The sequence below is a fragment of the Neltuma alba genome, unplaced genomic scaffold (genome assembly GCF_004799145.2).
Source record: "Neltuma alba isolate B1F8T4 unplaced genomic scaffold, ASM479914v2 tig00005032_pilon, whole genome shotgun sequence".
Lineage (NCBI taxonomy): Eukaryota > Viridiplantae > Streptophyta > Magnoliopsida > Fabales > Fabaceae > Neltuma > Neltuma alba.
The window spans coordinates 17,359-35,590 of NW_021633951.1; the positions used below are offsets into that span (position 1 = coordinate 17,359).

General features: G+C 34.2%; 4 protein-coding genes across 4 annotated transcripts; all 4 read left to right on the top strand.

Annotated features, from left to right (window-relative positions):
- The first annotated feature begins 8 nt into the window (after positions 1–8).
- LOC114746505 (hyoscyamine 6-dioxygenase-like) lies at positions 9–1,278 on the top strand. Its single transcript, XM_028934721.1, has 4 exons — positions 9–212; positions 303–553; positions 623–941; positions 1,036–1,278. The coding sequence occupies exons 1-4, from the start codon at positions 9–11 to the stop codon at positions 1,276–1,278; spliced, it is 1,017 nt and encodes a 338-aa protein (XP_028790554.1).
- A 1,447-nt stretch (positions 1,279–2,725) lies between these two features.
- Positions 2,726–4,732, top strand: LOC114746508 (protein DOWNY MILDEW RESISTANCE 6-like). Its single transcript, XM_028934724.1, has 4 exons — positions 2,726–2,855; positions 3,896–4,101; positions 4,233–4,483; positions 4,609–4,732. Exons 2-4 carry the CDS (start codon positions 3,898–3,900, stop codon positions 4,730–4,732), a joined length of 579 nt encoding a protein of 192 aa, XP_028790557.1. The 5' UTR covers positions 2,726–2,855; positions 3,896–3,897.
- LOC114746509 (hyoscyamine 6-dioxygenase-like) lies at positions 4,729–8,067 on the top strand. Its single transcript, XM_028934725.1, has 6 exons — positions 4,729–4,929; positions 5,053–5,326; positions 6,772–6,977; positions 7,054–7,304; positions 7,385–7,703; positions 7,825–8,067. Exons 1-6 carry the CDS (start codon positions 4,729–4,731, stop codon positions 8,065–8,067), a joined length of 1,494 nt encoding a protein of 497 aa, XP_028790558.1.
- Positions 8,068–10,363: 2,296 nt separating this feature from the next.
- Positions 10,364–10,786, top strand: LOC114746510 (ethylene-responsive transcription factor ERF096-like). Its single transcript, XM_028934726.1, has one exon. It carries the CDS (start codon positions 10,364–10,366, stop codon positions 10,784–10,786), a length of 423 nt encoding a protein of 140 aa, XP_028790559.1.
- The last annotated feature ends 7,446 nt before the right edge of the window (positions 10,787–18,232 follow it).

Here is an 18,232-nt window from a genome sequence, read left to right on the forward strand (position 1 = left end):
TCAAAACAATGGAGAAACTTGTTTCAAATTGGTACAATGTGCGGCCTGTGCCGGAGGATTACATATTTCCACCAGAAAAAAGACCAGGAAACGTTCATGTCCCACTTGGTGAAGGCATCCCGGTGATTGATCTCAGCGAAACAGAGAAAGGTGGCCGACCTCTTACCATTCAGAAGATCCTCACGGCTGCTCAAGATTCTGGATTCTTCCAGGTTCAAGCCATAGTTATTAGTTTTCCCTTATTGAGATTTCCTCCGAAGGTTTATTCCTTGTTCCGCTAATGCGCGATAAATCCTGAGCAGGTGATTAATCATGGGGTTTCGGAGAATCTAATGAATGAAACAACAAGTGTGCTGAGGGAGTTTTTCCAGATGCCAAATGAGGCCAAGCAACATGTATACACAGAAGACATGAGCAAGAATTGCATTTTTTCTACCAGCGGTCTGTGTTATGCCAAAGAGAAGGTTCATCTCTGGCGTGACTTCTTGAAACACCCCTGTCATCCTCTAGAAAAGTGGCAGCATTTTTGGCCCCAAAGCCCAACCAGATACCGGTATTCAAACTCACAAACCTTATCTCACATTTGGGTTTAGTCACTTACTCTCAATTGATTTGTTGACAGAGAGATTGTTGGGGCTTGCTCAGTGGAAGTTAAGAAACTGTCTTCAAGGATCCTGGGGTTGATCAGTGAAGGTCTTGGCTTGAAATGTGGATATTTTGACGATGAACTAAGTGGACGTATGCCACTGTGGTCCTTTCTCTATCCACCATGTCCAGAGCCAAGTTTGACTCTAGGAGCATTCGAGCATGTTGACGCTAATCTCATCACCATTGTGCTTCCAGACGAAGTATACGGCCTTCAAGTCCTCAAAGATGACAAGTGGATTGGCGTTGAGCCTATTCCTCATGCATTTGTGGTCAACATAGGCGCCCTCCTACAGGTAATTCATACACTTTGCCTCTACAATGTCTTGTGAATATACCAGATTATGATTATATAGCTATGAATGAATGATTTGGTGTGTGGGAGTGCAGGTGATAAGTAATAATAAGCTAACGAGTGCGAAGCACAGAGTGATCACAAATGAAAGTAGATTTCGAACATCGGCTGTTTTTTTTGTGACTGCTTTGGAGGACTGTGTCATAGAACCAGCACAAGGTATTGTTGATGAAGTCCATCCTGCCATTTATAAACCCTTCACCACTAAGGATTTCGTTGCCAAATTCCTTGAATGTGGTGCGGACACAGAGGCAACTTTTAGTCATTTCAGGGCATAAAACCATACGCCTCTCGTTTCAGATGGGATTTCTCTTTTAATAAGTAAAATGGAAGGGTAGTTAACTGGTGTAGTGTATTATGGCCTTGTTGGCTTGTGGTCTCGGGCTTATGTTTTTCTGCCATTAACTTTTTGTTTTGTTCGTTATTGCCTTTATGTTCTTTTTAAGTTTTAGATGTTTTGGGCTGTTTTTTTCCTTTAGTTTATTTGAGTTTTACTCAAATTAACCAAATGTGATTGGCCAATTTTTTTATGTAATCGTTTTGTTTTATTTAGGTTAAATAAAATTGTCTTTTCATCAAAAAAAAAAAATTGTCTACTGTGTATTTTAACCTACTGTGTGTGAATTAATTATGCAGTACTATGCTACTATTATCAATAGCCGGATTCACACATACATGTATGTGTGCTCACTTTTGCAAGCGTGTGCTCAATTATCAACGTTAATGACTTGGTCAAATAAGATGAAACTGTTACTTTCGTTTTTAAGGTCCATGCAATGTCCGTACGTTGTAAAATTTATAACATCGAATTATGGCAAAAATACACACACACACAAAACCTCTTATACAAGGGCTCAGTTTGGGTGCTCGTTATCTTATGAGTAATCTAGATAGTTTAGATCAAATGTGAATGGTCTAAATTACATATGAACGGTCCAAATTTAATATTTTGAATTAATTATTGTTAAATAAAAATGATGGAGTCTATTTATGTACAAAGTGAAATAGCTCATGCCAATTCATTTAATTTTCAACTGCTAAAACATTTTCGAGTTCCTGCGCTACTCACCCTCGATCAATGAAGAAGTATTGGAGAAACTTGCTTCAAACTGGTGCAATGTGGAAGCCGTACCTGGGGATAACATATTTCCACCAGAAACAAGACCAGGAAACGTGTGATGATGGGAAGGATACGGGCCAGGTGATCAATCATGGGATTCCGGCGTATCTAATGAATGAAACAATGAGTGGGCGGAAGGAGTTCTTCCAGTTGCCGGCGGAGGCCAAGCAAGACTTGTTCACGGAGGGTTTCAGTTGCAGGCTTTCTACAAGCACTCCAAATTATGTTGCAGAGAAGGTTCATAGGTGGCGTAGTATCCAAGCATGCTGATCCTTTCATCCTTTTATTACAAGATGACGTCTATGCTCACGAACTGGCTAGACGCCAATCCTCTCTTGGCATCGTGGCCACCCTTTCTGTGTTGCCTGCTGTAACAATGAAGCATGACGGCTTCGGAAATTGGCCTCATTTTGGTCCTAGAGACTAATTAAAAAAATTATTTTATAAAAATGAAAAGATTAAATCTGAACCGTCTCATCTGATGATTTAGATCTGATCGTTCCGTTCTGTTTGAATACAAAAATACGAACCAAAAACAAGAAAAGTCAACGGTCAGAGGCATTGTAACCAAAATGCATATGGAGGTGGAGCAGGGTCTTGCAATCGTCGCTCTTCGTTAACCTCTCTCTATCTTCTCTTTGCCATCGCTGGATGCTATCTATTCTTCTTTCTCAAATATCTGAGGCCCTCTTCCACTGCTTGTCTTCCAGCACGGCACAGATCCTCTTCTTTGCGGTAAGACAGGCCGTCGGTTATGGCTGGATAAGCAACCTTTCGCATTCACCAATAGAAATTGTCAACTCTGTTCGTAACTTACCCTTTGCCAGCTTCTTCTCTCGTTGTTGGTTATGAGATTTAAGATTTATTTCTAGATTGTTGATTTTTGGATTTCCCCGCCTCGATTTTGAGTTTTACGGGCTTGTGGCCGTAGCCTTCCACTTCGATTTATATCTGGCTTGGGGTTGTTCATTTATATATGAGATTAAACTGGATGATAATGGAGAAGGAAATGAAACTTGACGATCAAGGGGTAAACTGTTTTTAATCATACTCAAGAAGAGTGTTGCTATATGTGAAAAGACAACCTCATGTGAATCTTCCTCTTAAGTCCGCATTGCGTTTCATAAAAGGAGTCGTGTCCTTATTCTCTGTGGTTATGCTTCAGTACTAGACTTGTTGCGGTGTCTTGTATTAGGTATGAGTAATCTTTGTCCTAGCTTTCCTTGTTGTTCCTTTGTTTGTTTATCCAGTTAGCTGCTCTGTTATATGCGTAATTAGCTCATAATTTAGATCGAAGCTCTCGAAGCTCTTAATTTAATTAATGTGTTTTAAACCTTTTCAAATAAATATATCTTTTCCGAAGACTAAATAAGGTACACTGAAGATCTCGCCTTTTATCATTTATGTTGCTTTGTTTTGTCTTGCTAAAGAAGTATCTCTGTTTTATTTGAAGTGATGTTATGGGAAGCATATTTTAAGGCGATGGGCATAATTGTAACTTCATGGTAGTTGACTATTACTTTCCTCAGATGGTACGCGTTGATACTATCCTGTTCGCATTTATCCAAGAAAATGTTAGATTAATACTAAATTTCACATGTACTAGTATAAACCAGCTACTTGAAGTCTTGAACATATACAGAGGAATCAGATGGGCCATTAAGATCATGAGTTAATGATGCGCTCAATCTGGATACAAATCAATAGCTCATAGTAATCAATTCCCCGTTGATAAAACATTCTTGAATTGTTTTAATCTGTACCCTGTTGATCAGCAATGGAGAAACCTGCTTCAAACTGGTACGATGTGCAACGAGTGCCTGAGGATTACGTGTTTCCACCAGAAATAAGACCAGGGAGCGTCCATGTTCCTGTAAGTGAAAGCTTCCCAGTGATTGACCTCAGCGAAGCAGAGAAAGGTGATCGAACCCATACCGTGCAGAAAATTCTCAAAGCCGCTCAAGAGTTTGGATTCTTCCAGGTTCATGCCATAACTTCTTTTTTCCTTTTTGGGTTAGTTTTTGCCGGTTTGATGGGGCAAAAAAAAAAAAAGATTTTTCAAAGCTGGATCAATCATATAGTTGCATTAACGTGTGATGAATGAAAATATAGGTGATCAATCATGGGATACCGGACAATCTAATTAATGAAACAATGAGTGTGTTGGGGGAGTTCTTCCAGTTGCCGGCGGAGGCGAAGCAGAACTTGTCCTCACAGGATTGGCACAAGGATTTCAGGTTCACTTTGAACGGTGTAACTTATGCTGCCGAGAATGTTCATACATGGAGGGAATTTCTCAAACACCCATGTCATCCTTTAGAGAGGTGGCAGCATTTGTGGCCTCAAACCCCAGCGAGATATCAGTAATGGATGCTACCCTCTGAACCCAAAATGCTTATATGTCTGCTTTTACACGCACACTTCTCTTTGAGGCCAAAAAACAAACGCACACTTCTTTACTTATTGGGTTTAGTCTGATTTGTATCAGAGAGTGTATTGGGGCGTGTTCAATGGAAGTTAAGTTGAGTTCCAGGATCTTGAGGTTAATCAGTACAGTGAAGGGCTTGGACTGCATGGCGAATATCTTGAGGGTGAATATAGCCAAACTATGAAACTATCCGCTAATTTCTATCCAACATGTCCTCAGCCAGATTTGACTCTTGGAGCAACCAAGCACGCCGATCCTAACATCATAACCCTTTTACTCCAAGATGGCGTCTGTGGACTTCAAGTGTTGAAGGATGATACGTGGATTGGCGTCGATCCTAACCCCCATGCAACTGTGGTCAATATAGCCTCCCAGTTGCAGGCATATACATTCTTTAACTTCTTGCAGTCTAAAATTTTTCGTTCGTTCTAGATCAGCAGTATTCGGAAATAAGTAGAAATTATAGCAAATAATGGTTGATTTGATTTTGTGTTGAGATTGCAGGTGATCAGTAACAACGAGTTGAGAAGTTCGGAACACAGAGTTGTGACAAATTCAAGTAAAACTCGATTTTCGGCTGCATTTTTCATAGGAGCTTCGGAGGAGAGTGTTATAGAGCCAGCAAAAGCTCTGATTGATGAACTCCATCCTCCGATTTACAAGTCCTTCAAGAGTAAAGATTTTCTTTCTAAATTCTTTTCAAGTTACGGTGACTCACAGGCCACGCTAGAAAAGGGAAAGGAGCGTTCACCCGAAAAAGGGGGACAGGAACAAGCCAGTAATTGGACTTTTTTTGGGGCTGGAAACCAGTAATTGGACTTAGCATACACTTAAGAAAGAATGACTTAAATCAAGGTTCTTAATTAATGTTTTCCGAAAGAAAAAAACTAACTGGCTGGGTACTTCACTAAATATATTAATAAAGTACATTGAACACCTCAGTCTTATCTTTTTCTTCATTTGTTATGTTTTGTGTTGTCTTGCAGAAAAGCATCTCTTTTATTTTAAGTTTCATGTCATGTCATGGGAAAGTTACTTTAAGTTGAGAGGCTAATTGTCACCTTTTGGTTGTAAAATATTGCCTTCATTAGATAATATGCACCGATACTAAATTCACGTTGGTATATACTTTTCTGGTCATGTTTATATGAAAGAGAGAAGGTATATTTTAATCTTATTTATAAGGTACTGAGAAAAAATTTTATATAGATGTATGATTTTACTCTTCATTTATTATTATGTTAATTTTGTTTACATGAGGTATAATATATATTAAATAAAGTTAAATTTGAAAAGTTATTGAATTTTAAATAAGAATTAATAAAGTTTTAAAAAAAAATTCTGTGTGAAACATATTAGAAATGACTTATAAATAGGACCAGAGAGTATATACTCTCCATATTTCATACTACAATTAGCTCTAACAAAAACAAATTCTACAAAAATATAAGAAAATCATTTAATAACATCGGATTTTGCAAAATTACTTTACTACTTTTCTTAGATGTCCTTAGTCTTGTTTAAATAAATACTAGCATTACACCTAATTTAATGCATTCTTGAAATTTAAAATTGACAAGTATTATTATAAAACCTGAAAGACCGCATTTGTGTGACAGATACTATGAAGTAAACAAAATGCATCCACATGTAAACTTCGTATATGTTACAAAGCAACTTGAATATACATATACACCCACAACCGGAGGACCACTACGATCATGGGCTAATATATATAGGAATCCGATGGACCACTAAGATGATGGGCTCTATTTAAATACAAATCAATAGGTCACACTAATTCATCCCCAAGTGACAAAACATTCTTGAGTTTCTTTGTTTTGCAAAATTACTTTGCGTCTTTTCTTAGATGTCCTTACCCTTGTTTAAACAAATAGTTAAAAACTACTCCTAATTTAATGCATTCTTGAATTTAAAATCGACAAGTATTGTTATAAAACTTGAAAAACCGCATTTTTGTGACAGACAATATGAAATAAACAAAATATATCCAACATGTAAACTTCATAAATGTTACAGAGCAACTTGAATGTGCGTGTGTGAACCCGATGGACCACTAAGATATTGGGTTAATATATGTAGGAATCCGATGGACCATTAACATGATGGGCTCTATTTAAATACAAATCAATAGGTCACGCTAATTCATCCCCAAGTCGCAAAGCATCATTGAGTTTCTTTGTTTTGGACCCTGTTGATCAGATATGGAGAAACTTGTTTCAAACTGGTACAATGTGCGACCTGTGCCTGAGGATTACATATATCCACCAGAAAAAAGACCAGGCAACATCCATGTTCCTAAAGGTGAAGGCATACCAGTGATTGATCTCAGTGAAGCAGAGAAAGGTGATCGAACACTTGTAATTCAGAAAATTCTCAAGGCTGGTCAAGAGTTTGGATTCTTCCAGGTTCATCTCATTTTTTATTAATTTTCTTTTTCCTAATCAATCTTTGTCAGAAGTCTGAGGTTTGCAATGAAATCAGGTGGCGAATCATGGGGTTTCGGAGAATTTAATGGATGAAACAATAAGTGTGGTGAGGGAGTTCTTCCAAATGCCAGATGAAGCCAGGCAACATTTGTGCACTAAAGACTTTAGCAAGGAGTGTATTTATTTCACAAGCTGTGAAAATTATGCTAATGAAAAGGTTCATATGTGGCGAGACTTTCTGCAACACCAGTGTCATCCCTTGGACAAGTGGCAGCATTTTTGGCCTGAAAGCCCAGCCAGATACCGGTAAGAAAATGATGCACCATCTTCAATAATAAAACTGCTCTCTACTCACAAGTTTTATGTAATTTTGTTTGACATGACAGGGAGATTGTTGGGGCATGTTCAGTGGGAATTAAGGAATTGGCTTCAAGGATTCTGGGGTTGATCAGTGAAGGACTTGGCCTGAAATGTGAACATTTTGACAATGAACTAAGCGCATGTATGGTTCTGACAGCTCTGCAGTATCCACCATGCCCTGATCCAAGCTTGACTCTTGGAACGTGCCCGCATGATGACGCCAATCTCATTACTTTTCTACTTCAAGATGAAGTTTCCGGACTTCAAATCTTCAAAGATGATCAATGGATTAGCGTTGAGCCTATTCCACATGCTTTTGTCGTCAACGTCGGCTGCCTCTTGCAGGTACACACTTTCCACTCGAAACTGTCTTATAATTCTGAGTTTAGTGGTTCATCTTCAGCTAATTAATTGACATTTCTTTCATATAGATAAGTTATGATTAATGGGCTAAGTTGAAGTGCAGGTGATAAGTAATGACAAGTTAAGAAGTGTGAAACACAGAGTGGTGACAAATGCTATCAGATTTCGAGCGTCAGCTGCCTTTTTTGTGACGGCTTTGGAGGATAGTGTGATAGAACCAGCAAAAGGTGTTGTTGATGAACTCCATCCTGCCATCTACAGACCCTTCACACCGAAGGATTTCTACATGAAATTCTTCGAAAACGATGCTGACACTGAAGCAACTTTCAATCATTTCAAGGCTTGACGCCATGAGTCAAATAATAAATAATGAGAATCTCACGGAAATGGAAATTGTTGTTCTGCGAAACTTGGCATAGTCTTCGTTCTTCTGTATCTCAGGCAGTTTATGAAGTTTGTTTGCGGCTTTGTTTGCTTGTATATGTTTAAATACTATGTTGTCTTCAGTTGGTTCAGCTAGTACTTGGAAGATAAGTGGCTGTGTTATGACGCTTTGAACTTTCTCTTTTGTTTGATTCAGATACCACCACTGTGGTCTCTGCATGTACATATGTGAAAATCTTCATTACCAAGATTAAGGGAAATCTTCTTTACCAACAGTTGAAACCTTCGGCATGGTTTGGGAGAAATGGAGGGAGAAGAATGCCTTCCCCTCTCCTCTGAAATTGGAATTTTTGGAGGAGAATATTTTGCTGTAGTTTAATTAAAATACCCATTCTTTATGTACCAAGATCGAAACCGGAGGAACCCAGCATAGAAGATCAGGTTTGGTCCTGTGATCCTGTCTAAAGTTATTTAATAAATATGATATATGAAGAAAAACAATCTCAGAAAATCAATTAATAATGTTAACAAAAAAATTAAAATAAGGTATATGTAAACTTGCCCCGTCCAAGTAAGAGGCATTGGAAGGTGGCGATTTGAGGTGGAGGAGGAGATTAAAGGCTGCCTCAATCTGATTCGCGTTTCATTTGGAAGGTGGCGAGAGGCATGATCATGGGTGGTGTTTGGTGATGTCTTGATTTTGTCGTAACTGAGCTCTGTATCATCTCCGGGGGATTTCGAGAAAGTTGCCTGATGGGCCTCATCGGATTAGTGATAAGTGATAACGAAATCAAATCAGTCGTTGGTTTGGCAACATTTGTTTAGGGACCACCAAATTTATGTCCTGTGCTTTTAGAGTTAACTTGGTCTTTAGGGACATGACCAATCTGAGAGGTTGAGTTGTCTCGATTCAACCATCTATCGTATTAGGAAATGATATACTACTCCGTTCTTATTTATAAGAGCTAGTTAATTAATTTGAGGAGATTAAGAAAAGAAGTTAAGTTTGTTATTTGTAATAAATAAGTATTGTCTTTCTTAAAATATCCTTACTAATCAGGTGTATTGGCTAAAACTATTATTGTTAGAAGGACTATCTTGAAAAAAAATACATAAATATGAGAGACAAAATGGATTAAGATTTTATATTTATGACCAAAACAAAAATCAGACAAAGTCTTATATTAAGAACGGGGCAGTATAATGTTTACTAATTAATAGAAATCAAAAAGTTGAAGTAAATGTAATATAATCCCTTTAGAAAAAAAAAAAAAAAAGAAAGAAAAACAAGTTGTTCATGTTTCAGTTGCCAGAACGTTTCTTGTGATGAATACGAATCAAGAGTTCGTGCCAAAACAGGGGGGACACAAATCCTCGTCCGATCCTTAATATGATGCATACCAATGGGGGAGCACAGCAATCTAGAGAGTTCCTGCCAAAACAGAGGTCAGACCCAGAAGGGATTCATCTGGTTATTTCTGTTAAAGAAGGAGGATCCCTCATCGTTCCACCCCTGTTTTTCTCATTCTGGAGCAGGTAGCATTGTTAAGCTCTCATCCACCACATCACTGTGCACATAGTGACGTTTGAAAAATCAATATTATTTGTCTTTTCCTCAACCCAAATCCTTGCTTTTTGTCTTCTAGTTTCAGTCTTATATTTCTTTTAAAAAAAACAGTAGCTAGCTTTCACGATCCGCCATCAGGATAAGGGGTAAAAATATTATGTTGATGTGTTGCGTGACGGTGGCAGCAATTAAAGTTCAATGTTTCGCCTTAAAAAAAATACTCCTCATCACGTGCTAAATGGGAATCACTATCTTTATTGTTGCAATCCCAGCTTTTTATTTTACCTTCATTAATTAGTGAACTCATCCGGCCAACCTGGGACCCTCTTGATCCTCAAGTTAGATGACACAGGGAAATATGGATCTAGTTATTGATGTAGTATTTCTTAAATTCCATGCGGCTTTAAGACCCTGACCTCACCTGCACTAACAAAGACATTATTTATGAACAAAACTTCCAAACAAAATGGTTGAGGTGACCTTGAATGCGCCATTTAGCCATCGCTACTTTGTGATTGGGATCCACATTCGTTGAACGCTGGGAACAATCTACATCATGCTTCCTCCTGGACTTTGATAACTACCCGTCCATTGAATCTATAACGGAAACAGAGTTTCGAGGCCAATTATGAATTGGCTGTTCAATATAAATGCCAGGGTCAAGCTGGTTTCGATAAGCGCGCCAAACACGATGGAACAGTTGCAGAACAAAACCGGCAAGGAAGACGAAGCAAAAGAAAGCAAGTACAGAGGAGTACGAAGGCGGCCGTGGGGGAAGTTCGCGGCAGAGATTCGAGATTCGAACAGGCACGGAGCTCGATTGTGGCTGGGCACTTTCAACACGGCAGAAGAAGCGGCGAGAGCCTATGATCGTGCTGCTTTCGGCATGAGAGGGCCTTCGGCCATTCTCAACTTCCCAGAAGAATATGGTTTGAGCGGTGCGGGGAGTGCCTGTTCCAGTAGTAGCCACCTGCATCGCTCTTCATCGTCGTCTGCTTCGTCGTCGTCTTCAATGGCGGACGCTCAGGGTGGAAGACAGGTGTTCGAATTCGAGTGTTTGGATGATAAATTGCTAGAGGACCTTCTTGATTATTCGACCAAGAACGAAGAGTAAAGGCCGGCCTACTTCCTGTCAGGATCTGTCCGTTACTTCGTTTTCGTTCTCACTTTTAGAGACCGGGCCCTACAGCGGGACACTTTCTATATCTTTTGTTTTTGGAATAAGTTTTTTTGTTTTTTTGGACTGAAGTTTTTGGAATAAGTTTTTTTTTTTTAAGTTTAAATAGTGATGGATGTAGAAGACTAGGTCAATGATACATTTGTACAGTTTAAACTAATTGACCTTCTTAGTTTTGATCTTTTATTTTCAATTACTTTATAAATGATGTCCTTTTCTTTCAGCATCAAATAACTGTGTAATTTATGGTTGTATTTTTATTTTTATCACCTCCTAATTTCATGGGGAAAGAAAATATGTAGAAGATAATTATAAAATCAACATAACGTTATTTTAATTAAATAAAATTAAATGAGATCAAAGTAAAATGGTCTAAATTTTTATTGAATTATAAAGATTAATATTTTAACTAAAGAGAAACTTGAAAAATCAAAATTTATTATTTAAAACTTGAAGAACCAAAACTAAAAATACAGACAAAATAGGAAGATAAAAAATTATGCTAACCCTGAATTATTATTAAAAGTGGAAAAAGTGCTATTTTATAATTAAATTTAGGCCCACTGGACTTTTGAGGCCCAAATCTTTTCTTACTACTGGGCGAATCAATTTTTCCTTACAGTGTATGTTGGGTTGAGTAATGTAGTTGTGCCGAAGAAAAATAGTTAATCTGAATGTGGCCCAAAAAGATCTCTTTAAGCTGTAGACTGACATTTAAATCCATTTTTGTATTTTTTTTTTTGGTTTTGTTGAAATATATAATCTCTAGTTTAATTAAAATATTCTTGGCTATATATTTTTATTAAATTTAATGAAAATGATCTATTCTCTTTCGTCTTTTATTTGTGAAAAATATATATTTCAGAGACAAATACCAGTTTTGTATAAGTTTAATAAAGTTGAACGAATAATGATATAATTTAATGTGAAAAATATATGTAAACAGAATAATAGTGTCTTCTGAATTTTGTTTAAAAAGAATAAAAGCGTTTTTCACTTTTGTTTATTCCAACTCGTGCTAATGATTATTGACGCTATTTGTTTCAAATAGTAGCCAAGCTGAAATGTACTTTTCGGCACACCTCATAGGGATGAAACTCCAAAGTTCAAATGATAGGGTCAACGTGAGAATTCAGAATTTCACTACTTCTTTCAACTAAATACTTACGTGCGCTTGTAAGGATATACTCCTCCGGTCATAATTATAAGACCCAATTGACTTGTTTGAGGAGATTAAGGAAGTAAGTTAAGTTGGTTATTTATAATAAATAAGTGTTATCATTCCTAAAATATCCTTGCTAATTAAGTATATTGGCTAAAACTATCATTATTAGAAGGATTATCGTGGAAAAAAATACATAAATATAAGAGAGAAAATGGATTGGGTCTTATAATTAGGACCAAATAAAAAGTCAAATTGGGTCTTATAATAAGGACCGAAGAAGTACCATATTAATTGACTGACCCAGTCTTGTTTTGTTGTTGTTTACAAAAGAAGTGGTTACAGGGCAGGAAATCAAATGTTATTTGATAGAGCTGAGAAAGTATGAGTATGTTGTGAGTCAAACATAAATTAATGTTAGCGGTCATGATGTGGCGCCCCTCACTGGTAATGATGTAGGGTTTGACCAGTGGTACGAGGAATCAGTGGCCAAGCATTATTGTCCAACAGCCTGGCAAATTTTGTGGGTAAAATAACAATATAGCATGCACCATGCGTAAACTTTTCCAGTTGAATTCAGTGTTCTAATACTATCTCCGTTTCTTAATATAAGAATTAGTTGATTACATTGAGTAAATTAAAAAAGTTTGTTAAATGAGTTATTTGTAACAAATATGAGTTGAATTCTCTAAAATATCCTTATTAATCATGTATATTAGCTATAACTACTAATTGATAAAATATTTAACATGTATAACAGCTGCAAAAATTACTTTGAAAAAATGAATAAATATGAGAGACAAAATAGATTCAGGTTTTATATTTAAGATCAAATTAAAAATCAAACTAGCTCTTATATTAAAAACCGAGGTAGTATTATTTATGATACATCTAGTACCTTAATGTTATTTCTTTTAATATACTTTTAACATCCTGTTATTATTTATAGTGTATCTAGCATCTTAAACCATAAATAAAAATAAAATTATAATACTGAATATAACGAGACAACAATGTCGGGAGGTCTTAGATGTATTAAAAAAAATTAATGATACTACCTCCAGTCGTTAATATAAGACCTTGTTTGACTTTTATTTTGGTTCTAAGTATAAGACCCCAATCCACTTTGTCTCTCATATTTATATTTTTTTTCCTAAAGTAGTCATTCTAACAATAGTAATTCTAGCTAATACACTTGATTAACAAAGATGTTTTAGAAAAGACAACATCTATTTAAGACAAATAACTAACTCAACTTATTTTCTTAATCTCCTCGAATTAATCAACTAGCTCTTATAATTAGGACCGGAGGTAGTATTAAGTTATTGAATATCGGAGCCAGTTTCCATGCTCATCACTTTGATAAGCACCATAAACTCATCAGATCTAGATGATCCATATCTCATTTGGATGATTCGGATATGTTTTTTTATTTGTTCAAAAAATTATTTTAATATGTATATAATTTAAAATAGAGACAATATCTTAACTGTCATTCTTTCAAAAAAAATTTTATTTAAAAATAATTAATTAAAGATTTTAAATCTGAACTGTTCAAATCAGATATAAATGGTCCAGATTTGATGAGTTTAAGGTGCTCATCAAGATGATGAGCGTTGAAACTGGCTCCTTGAATGTACCATAAATAAAATTAGAATAGTAGATGCTGCTGAAAAATTAGTATGAAGTTGTTGGTATTATTCTCATTTTCTGTCTTTTAATTGAACTACTGCATAGTACTGCAACTGCATTGTGTGGTTTTTATTTATTGCATTCAAATTAAAGTTCAACCAAATAAGCTTACTAAAATACAAAATGCCAATGTTTTGTAGGCATTAAAAATTTAACAATTTCTTCTTGTTAATAAAATTTTTAATCAAAGAATTTTTCCCAATTTTGCTCGTGACAAAATCGATTCAAAATCTCCATTCAAATCAAAACACCATTCGGGCGGTGATGTATATATGATGTTGATGGACGCCGCCGTGGGACCGTACAATCCGTTGAATTAGCCGGCGGCGATGAGTATCCAAAAGAATGGCTTTAGCCAAATAATAAATTAATTAATTAATCAGTCAAACATTAGGCGTCTAATTCCCACAACACATTTACCAATCACAGTGTAATTTGCCAAAATGGCAGTATAACTTAACTGATCACTCCCACGCGTCTTTCAAATTCAAAGTCATGGGAATTTTTTTTTTCCCAATTGCACTCTTTAAAAGGGTTAACAAATACAAAGTTAAACTCGACGCAATTCATCTAATTAAACACTTGAAAATTCTGCTTCTCTTTGTTATTGATTTAGTCTTTTGTACTATTTATATACTAAATCTTATCGCTTATCAAAACAAGTCTCAATACTTGTTTGAATCCACTTATTTTGAGTAGTTTGTGTTACATAATTTAAATATGTAAGAAGAATTTTATCTCGTAAATATAAAAATAACTTTTTTCTCTACGCCAGTGCTTCATATTGAAAATTTCCAGGAATTTGAGCATTTTCCCCTGTATATGCCAACATGTAATCAGCACAAGTATACAATTCTTAATACTTGTTAACTGGGAGTTGCTAATTAAAAATGCTAATACCTCTTAACATTAATAGAGGATATACTTTGTAATGAAATTTTACACTAGCTACAAAGTATATCTTATACTACTTCTAATTCTTAATATAAGACACAGTTGACTTATTTATAGAGATTAAGAGAATTAATAAATTACCTTAAAGTATTTATGTTTACCGTTTTTCTCCAACCTAATTTACCAATCTCATAAATTAATATATAACATAATAATATACGTAAGTATTATAGAGAGAGTGTGCAATATATGTCATCATTAAGCAATTTAGTAACTTCTTAATTTCTCTAAATTAATTAATTGAATCTTATGTTAAGAATCAGAGGTAGTATTTTTCAGATGAGTAACGGATGGAGGATGTCACCGCAAAATAATTCTAACTAAAAAACATTCTTCCTGTCAACATCAAAAACGTAGCCACTAACTTTCATAAGTAGTTTGACACTGGCACAGCAAATTAAAGTGGGATAAGAAGGAGAGGGTGGAATAAATTGAAGTGATACATTATAAAATAAGAGTTAAATAATGTTAGTTGGAGGAGGCGAGGGGAGTTGTGAAAGTTACGATAATTATCCAATTGATTTTAATTAAGAAATAATTTTAGCATTTTATCCATGCAGGAAGTTAATTATTTATATAATCATATGGTAATGACATAAGCTCTTGATATATACAAGATCTTTGATAGGGACTTCCCACTGCAAAAGCAATGTTCTATACGTGTTATCGCAGTTAAAGATTTGTTATCAAACGACTTAACATTATATTTTTATTTTGTCTTCTAATGTGTATATATGAAAAAATGAACTTATTAATTTTCAAGATAGTTTTGAATCTAACGCCATATGTAAAGAGCAATACCTGAATTCTTTTTTTTATCAGTTATTGCAATTTTTATTTTGCCCAAAAATAGTTTTTTCTAAAATGATAACAGAAAAGAAAGGATAAGTGGATAAATAACTTAATCTATGAAAATAACTTAGCCATACATTAGGGTAACGACTAATAAGAGAAAACAGATGATCCAGATTTTAATAATTAAAAATATTTTTAATTTTAAACTGAGGATGAGGAACCTCCCATGTCATATATTCCGTCTGGATAAAAAACAAAGGCTATATTATTACTATTAGCAAAATGAAAAATAAAAAACACTTACACACATAATAATATATATTTTTTGTTAAAAGTTGGTAACGAGTTTCGTAGTAGTGATGAGGGATCTTCTGGCTGTTTCTCAAACTTTTTTTTATTTCTTATTAAATTGTTTTTTTTCCCCTTATCATATAGGAAGTAGTATTAGAGTTTTAAAAAAAAAAAGTCATTATCCTTGTTGACTAACCTCATGAAATCTGTTGTGCGCGTCGAAGATTGTAAGTTTGATTCCGTTATAACTTCAGGTTGCTAGTATTTACCCCTTTGATTTAAAATTTTTTTTTAAAATACATAATATATTCTCTCAAATTTCAAAGCTAGTAACTAGATACATCTGGCCCAAAAAAATTAGATAATTAATTTATTTAAATTAAAAAAATTAGTTAAATTAATTATCTATAAAAGTATATGTTGATTTTGCTAATTAAAAACTATCTTTATTGATTGCATTCATTAGTGTGCAACTGTACAAAAAATAATAAACATAAAAGATAAAATAAATTGAAAATTTTACCTTCAATTTGAGAAAGTATTTGGGCCAATAATGTTTGATTGAGTAATTGTATAATATGTGTTGGCCCAAACACGAAAGCACAAATTAAAAGAACTTGATTTGAAATATTTATATGCGCACGCACTCCTTCGGTTTGATTCATAAATTTTAAATTTAAAAAGGGATGTGATTCATCTTATAAACATTAATTTAAGTTTATCTCGATATTTATTTTTTTAATTTTATTCTTAATTATTTATTCTCTCTCATTTATTATGCTCTTATTTTTTCTTATTACATTTCTCTGTGCATTTTTTTTCTTATAAACATATTTAAAAACAAAAGTATTGTTCTTACCTATTTATTATTTTTTTTACTAATTTTAAATAATTTTTTGTTATATACAAATCAGTTATTTCAATTTTGACGCTTAAGAATTGAAGAGTATATTGTTAAATTATAGATATGCTATAATGAAGATCAAGTTGACCTACTCTGGGCCGACAATTCTTTGACCGAGATTACAAACTCAACTCTTGAAATTGAAAAATAATATTTTCGGGGATCTACTCGCCTACCCCATTTGACTGCTATTTAGACCAATAATCAATACTGGGCTTAAATATGATTAATGGATAGCCATTATGACATTTGTTTTGGTTCGTACTCTTGAGTCATAACAAAAGAATTTGCTAAAATTGCGCCTTTCATAATAAGCTATATTATGGTCATTTGGTCTTATTTATAAATTACTTTTAATATGGTCACACAGATCAACAGAAATTTTAAATTTCATTAACTATCATTTAAAATTCAATAGCTTTTTAATTTTATCACTATTTAATATACATTATATCTTATATAAACAAAGTCAACATAATAATAAATGAAGGATAAAATTATATATCCATACAAAAAAATTCTCTCGATACCTTATAAATAGGACTAAAAAATATCTTATCTCTCTATTCTATAAATAGGATCAGAGGAGTACTTTTTTTTTTTGGCCAACAATAAGCTGTATTATACTACAGCTACGAGAACTTGAGAAATGTTACCCCTCCTATTCTAAATACTAATGTCAATCAAATAGTAATTCTTATAATTAAAAAAATTAATTACTTGTATTTAATATGTAGAGAATTTTGTGACACTTCTTTAAAAATACCCCTGCTATTCACTGATTAAAATTTTATGAGCAAAAAAAAAAAATTCCAATAAATAGGAGCAGGTGTTACGGGAAAGAAAAATATACTATGGAAAACAGGAGAGCACGAAACTTTATACCACCTCCGATTCTTTATATAAAAATTAGTTAATTAATTTGAGTAGATACCCTCACTAATCATGTATATTAACTAGAAATACTATTTGATGAAATATTTAACACATGTAATTATTACAAGGATTACTTTGAAAAAAAATAAATATTAGAGACGAAGTGGATTGGAATCTTATATTTAAGGTCAAATTAAAAGTCAAGCTATCTCTAATATTAAAAATTGGAGGTAGTATCATTTAGAATGAAACTAAAACACTGAGATAGACCTTATCTTGACATCAAAAGGGAGTGTTGTAATGCCAGCATTTTCAGCTTATTTTTAATTTTGTTAATTTTTGTACTGTTTATTAACAAATAAGAATTTCGCCTTTTTATGACAACTTTTTGTGAATTATATATAGTTTATATTGAAAAAAAATGCTGTTTTAGATTGGTTAAGTCATTTAGACTCCAACACAGAAGAGTTGAGATCCCCATTTAATCTAAGGTAAGTCATACTACTAATACTTTATATATTGATCGATTTTTATGATTAATGACGATAGAAACAAAATAAACCATTAAACGAAGGGCTACAAGGCTGAATGGCTTGAAACATCTGACATGAGCTATATTTTCGTCTTCATTGCTGCCCTCATTTTAAAATTGTTGTTAGTTCAGGCTATTCACGTACATTAAAATTTATTATTAATATAAAATATTGTT

Bases quoted from the DNA above. Each gene is read 5' to 3' on its own strand.
- LOC114746509 (XM_028934725.1), top strand. From the start codon at position 4,729: ATGAAACTATCCGCTAATTTCTATCCAACATGTCCTCAGCCAGATTTG. The intron at 6,978-7,053 runs GTTCATCTCATT...CAATGAAATCAG, and splicing joins AAGAGTTTGGATTCTTCCAG to GTGGCGAATCATGGGGTTTC. The intron at 7,305-7,384 runs GTAAGAAAATGA...TTGACATGACAG, and splicing joins GAAAGCCCAGCCAGATACCG to GGAGATTGTTGGGGCATGTT.
- LOC114746510 (XM_028934726.1), top strand. From the start codon at position 10,364: ATGGAACAGTTGCAGAACAAAACCGGCAAGGAAGACGAAGCAAAAGAA.
- LOC114746508 (XM_028934724.1), top strand. From the start codon at position 3,898: ATGGAGAAACCTGCTTCAAACTGGTACGATGTGCAACGAGTGCCTGAG. The intron at 4,102-4,232 runs GTTCATGCCATA...ATGAAAATATAG, and splicing joins AAGAGTTTGGATTCTTCCAG to GTGATCAATCATGGGATACC. The intron at 4,484-4,608 runs GTAATGGATGCT...GATTTGTATCAG, and splicing joins CAAACCCCAGCGAGATATCA to AGAGTGTATTGGGGCGTGTT.
- LOC114746505 (XM_028934721.1), top strand. From the start codon at position 9: ATGGAGAAACTTGTTTCAAATTGGTACAATGTGCGGCCTGTGCCGGAG. The intron at 213-302 runs GTTCAAGCCATA...AATCCTGAGCAG, and splicing joins AAGATTCTGGATTCTTCCAG to GTGATTAATCATGGGGTTTC. The intron at 942-1,035 runs GTAATTCATACA...GTGGGAGTGCAG, and splicing joins ACATAGGCGCCCTCCTACAG to GTGATAAGTAATAATAAGCT.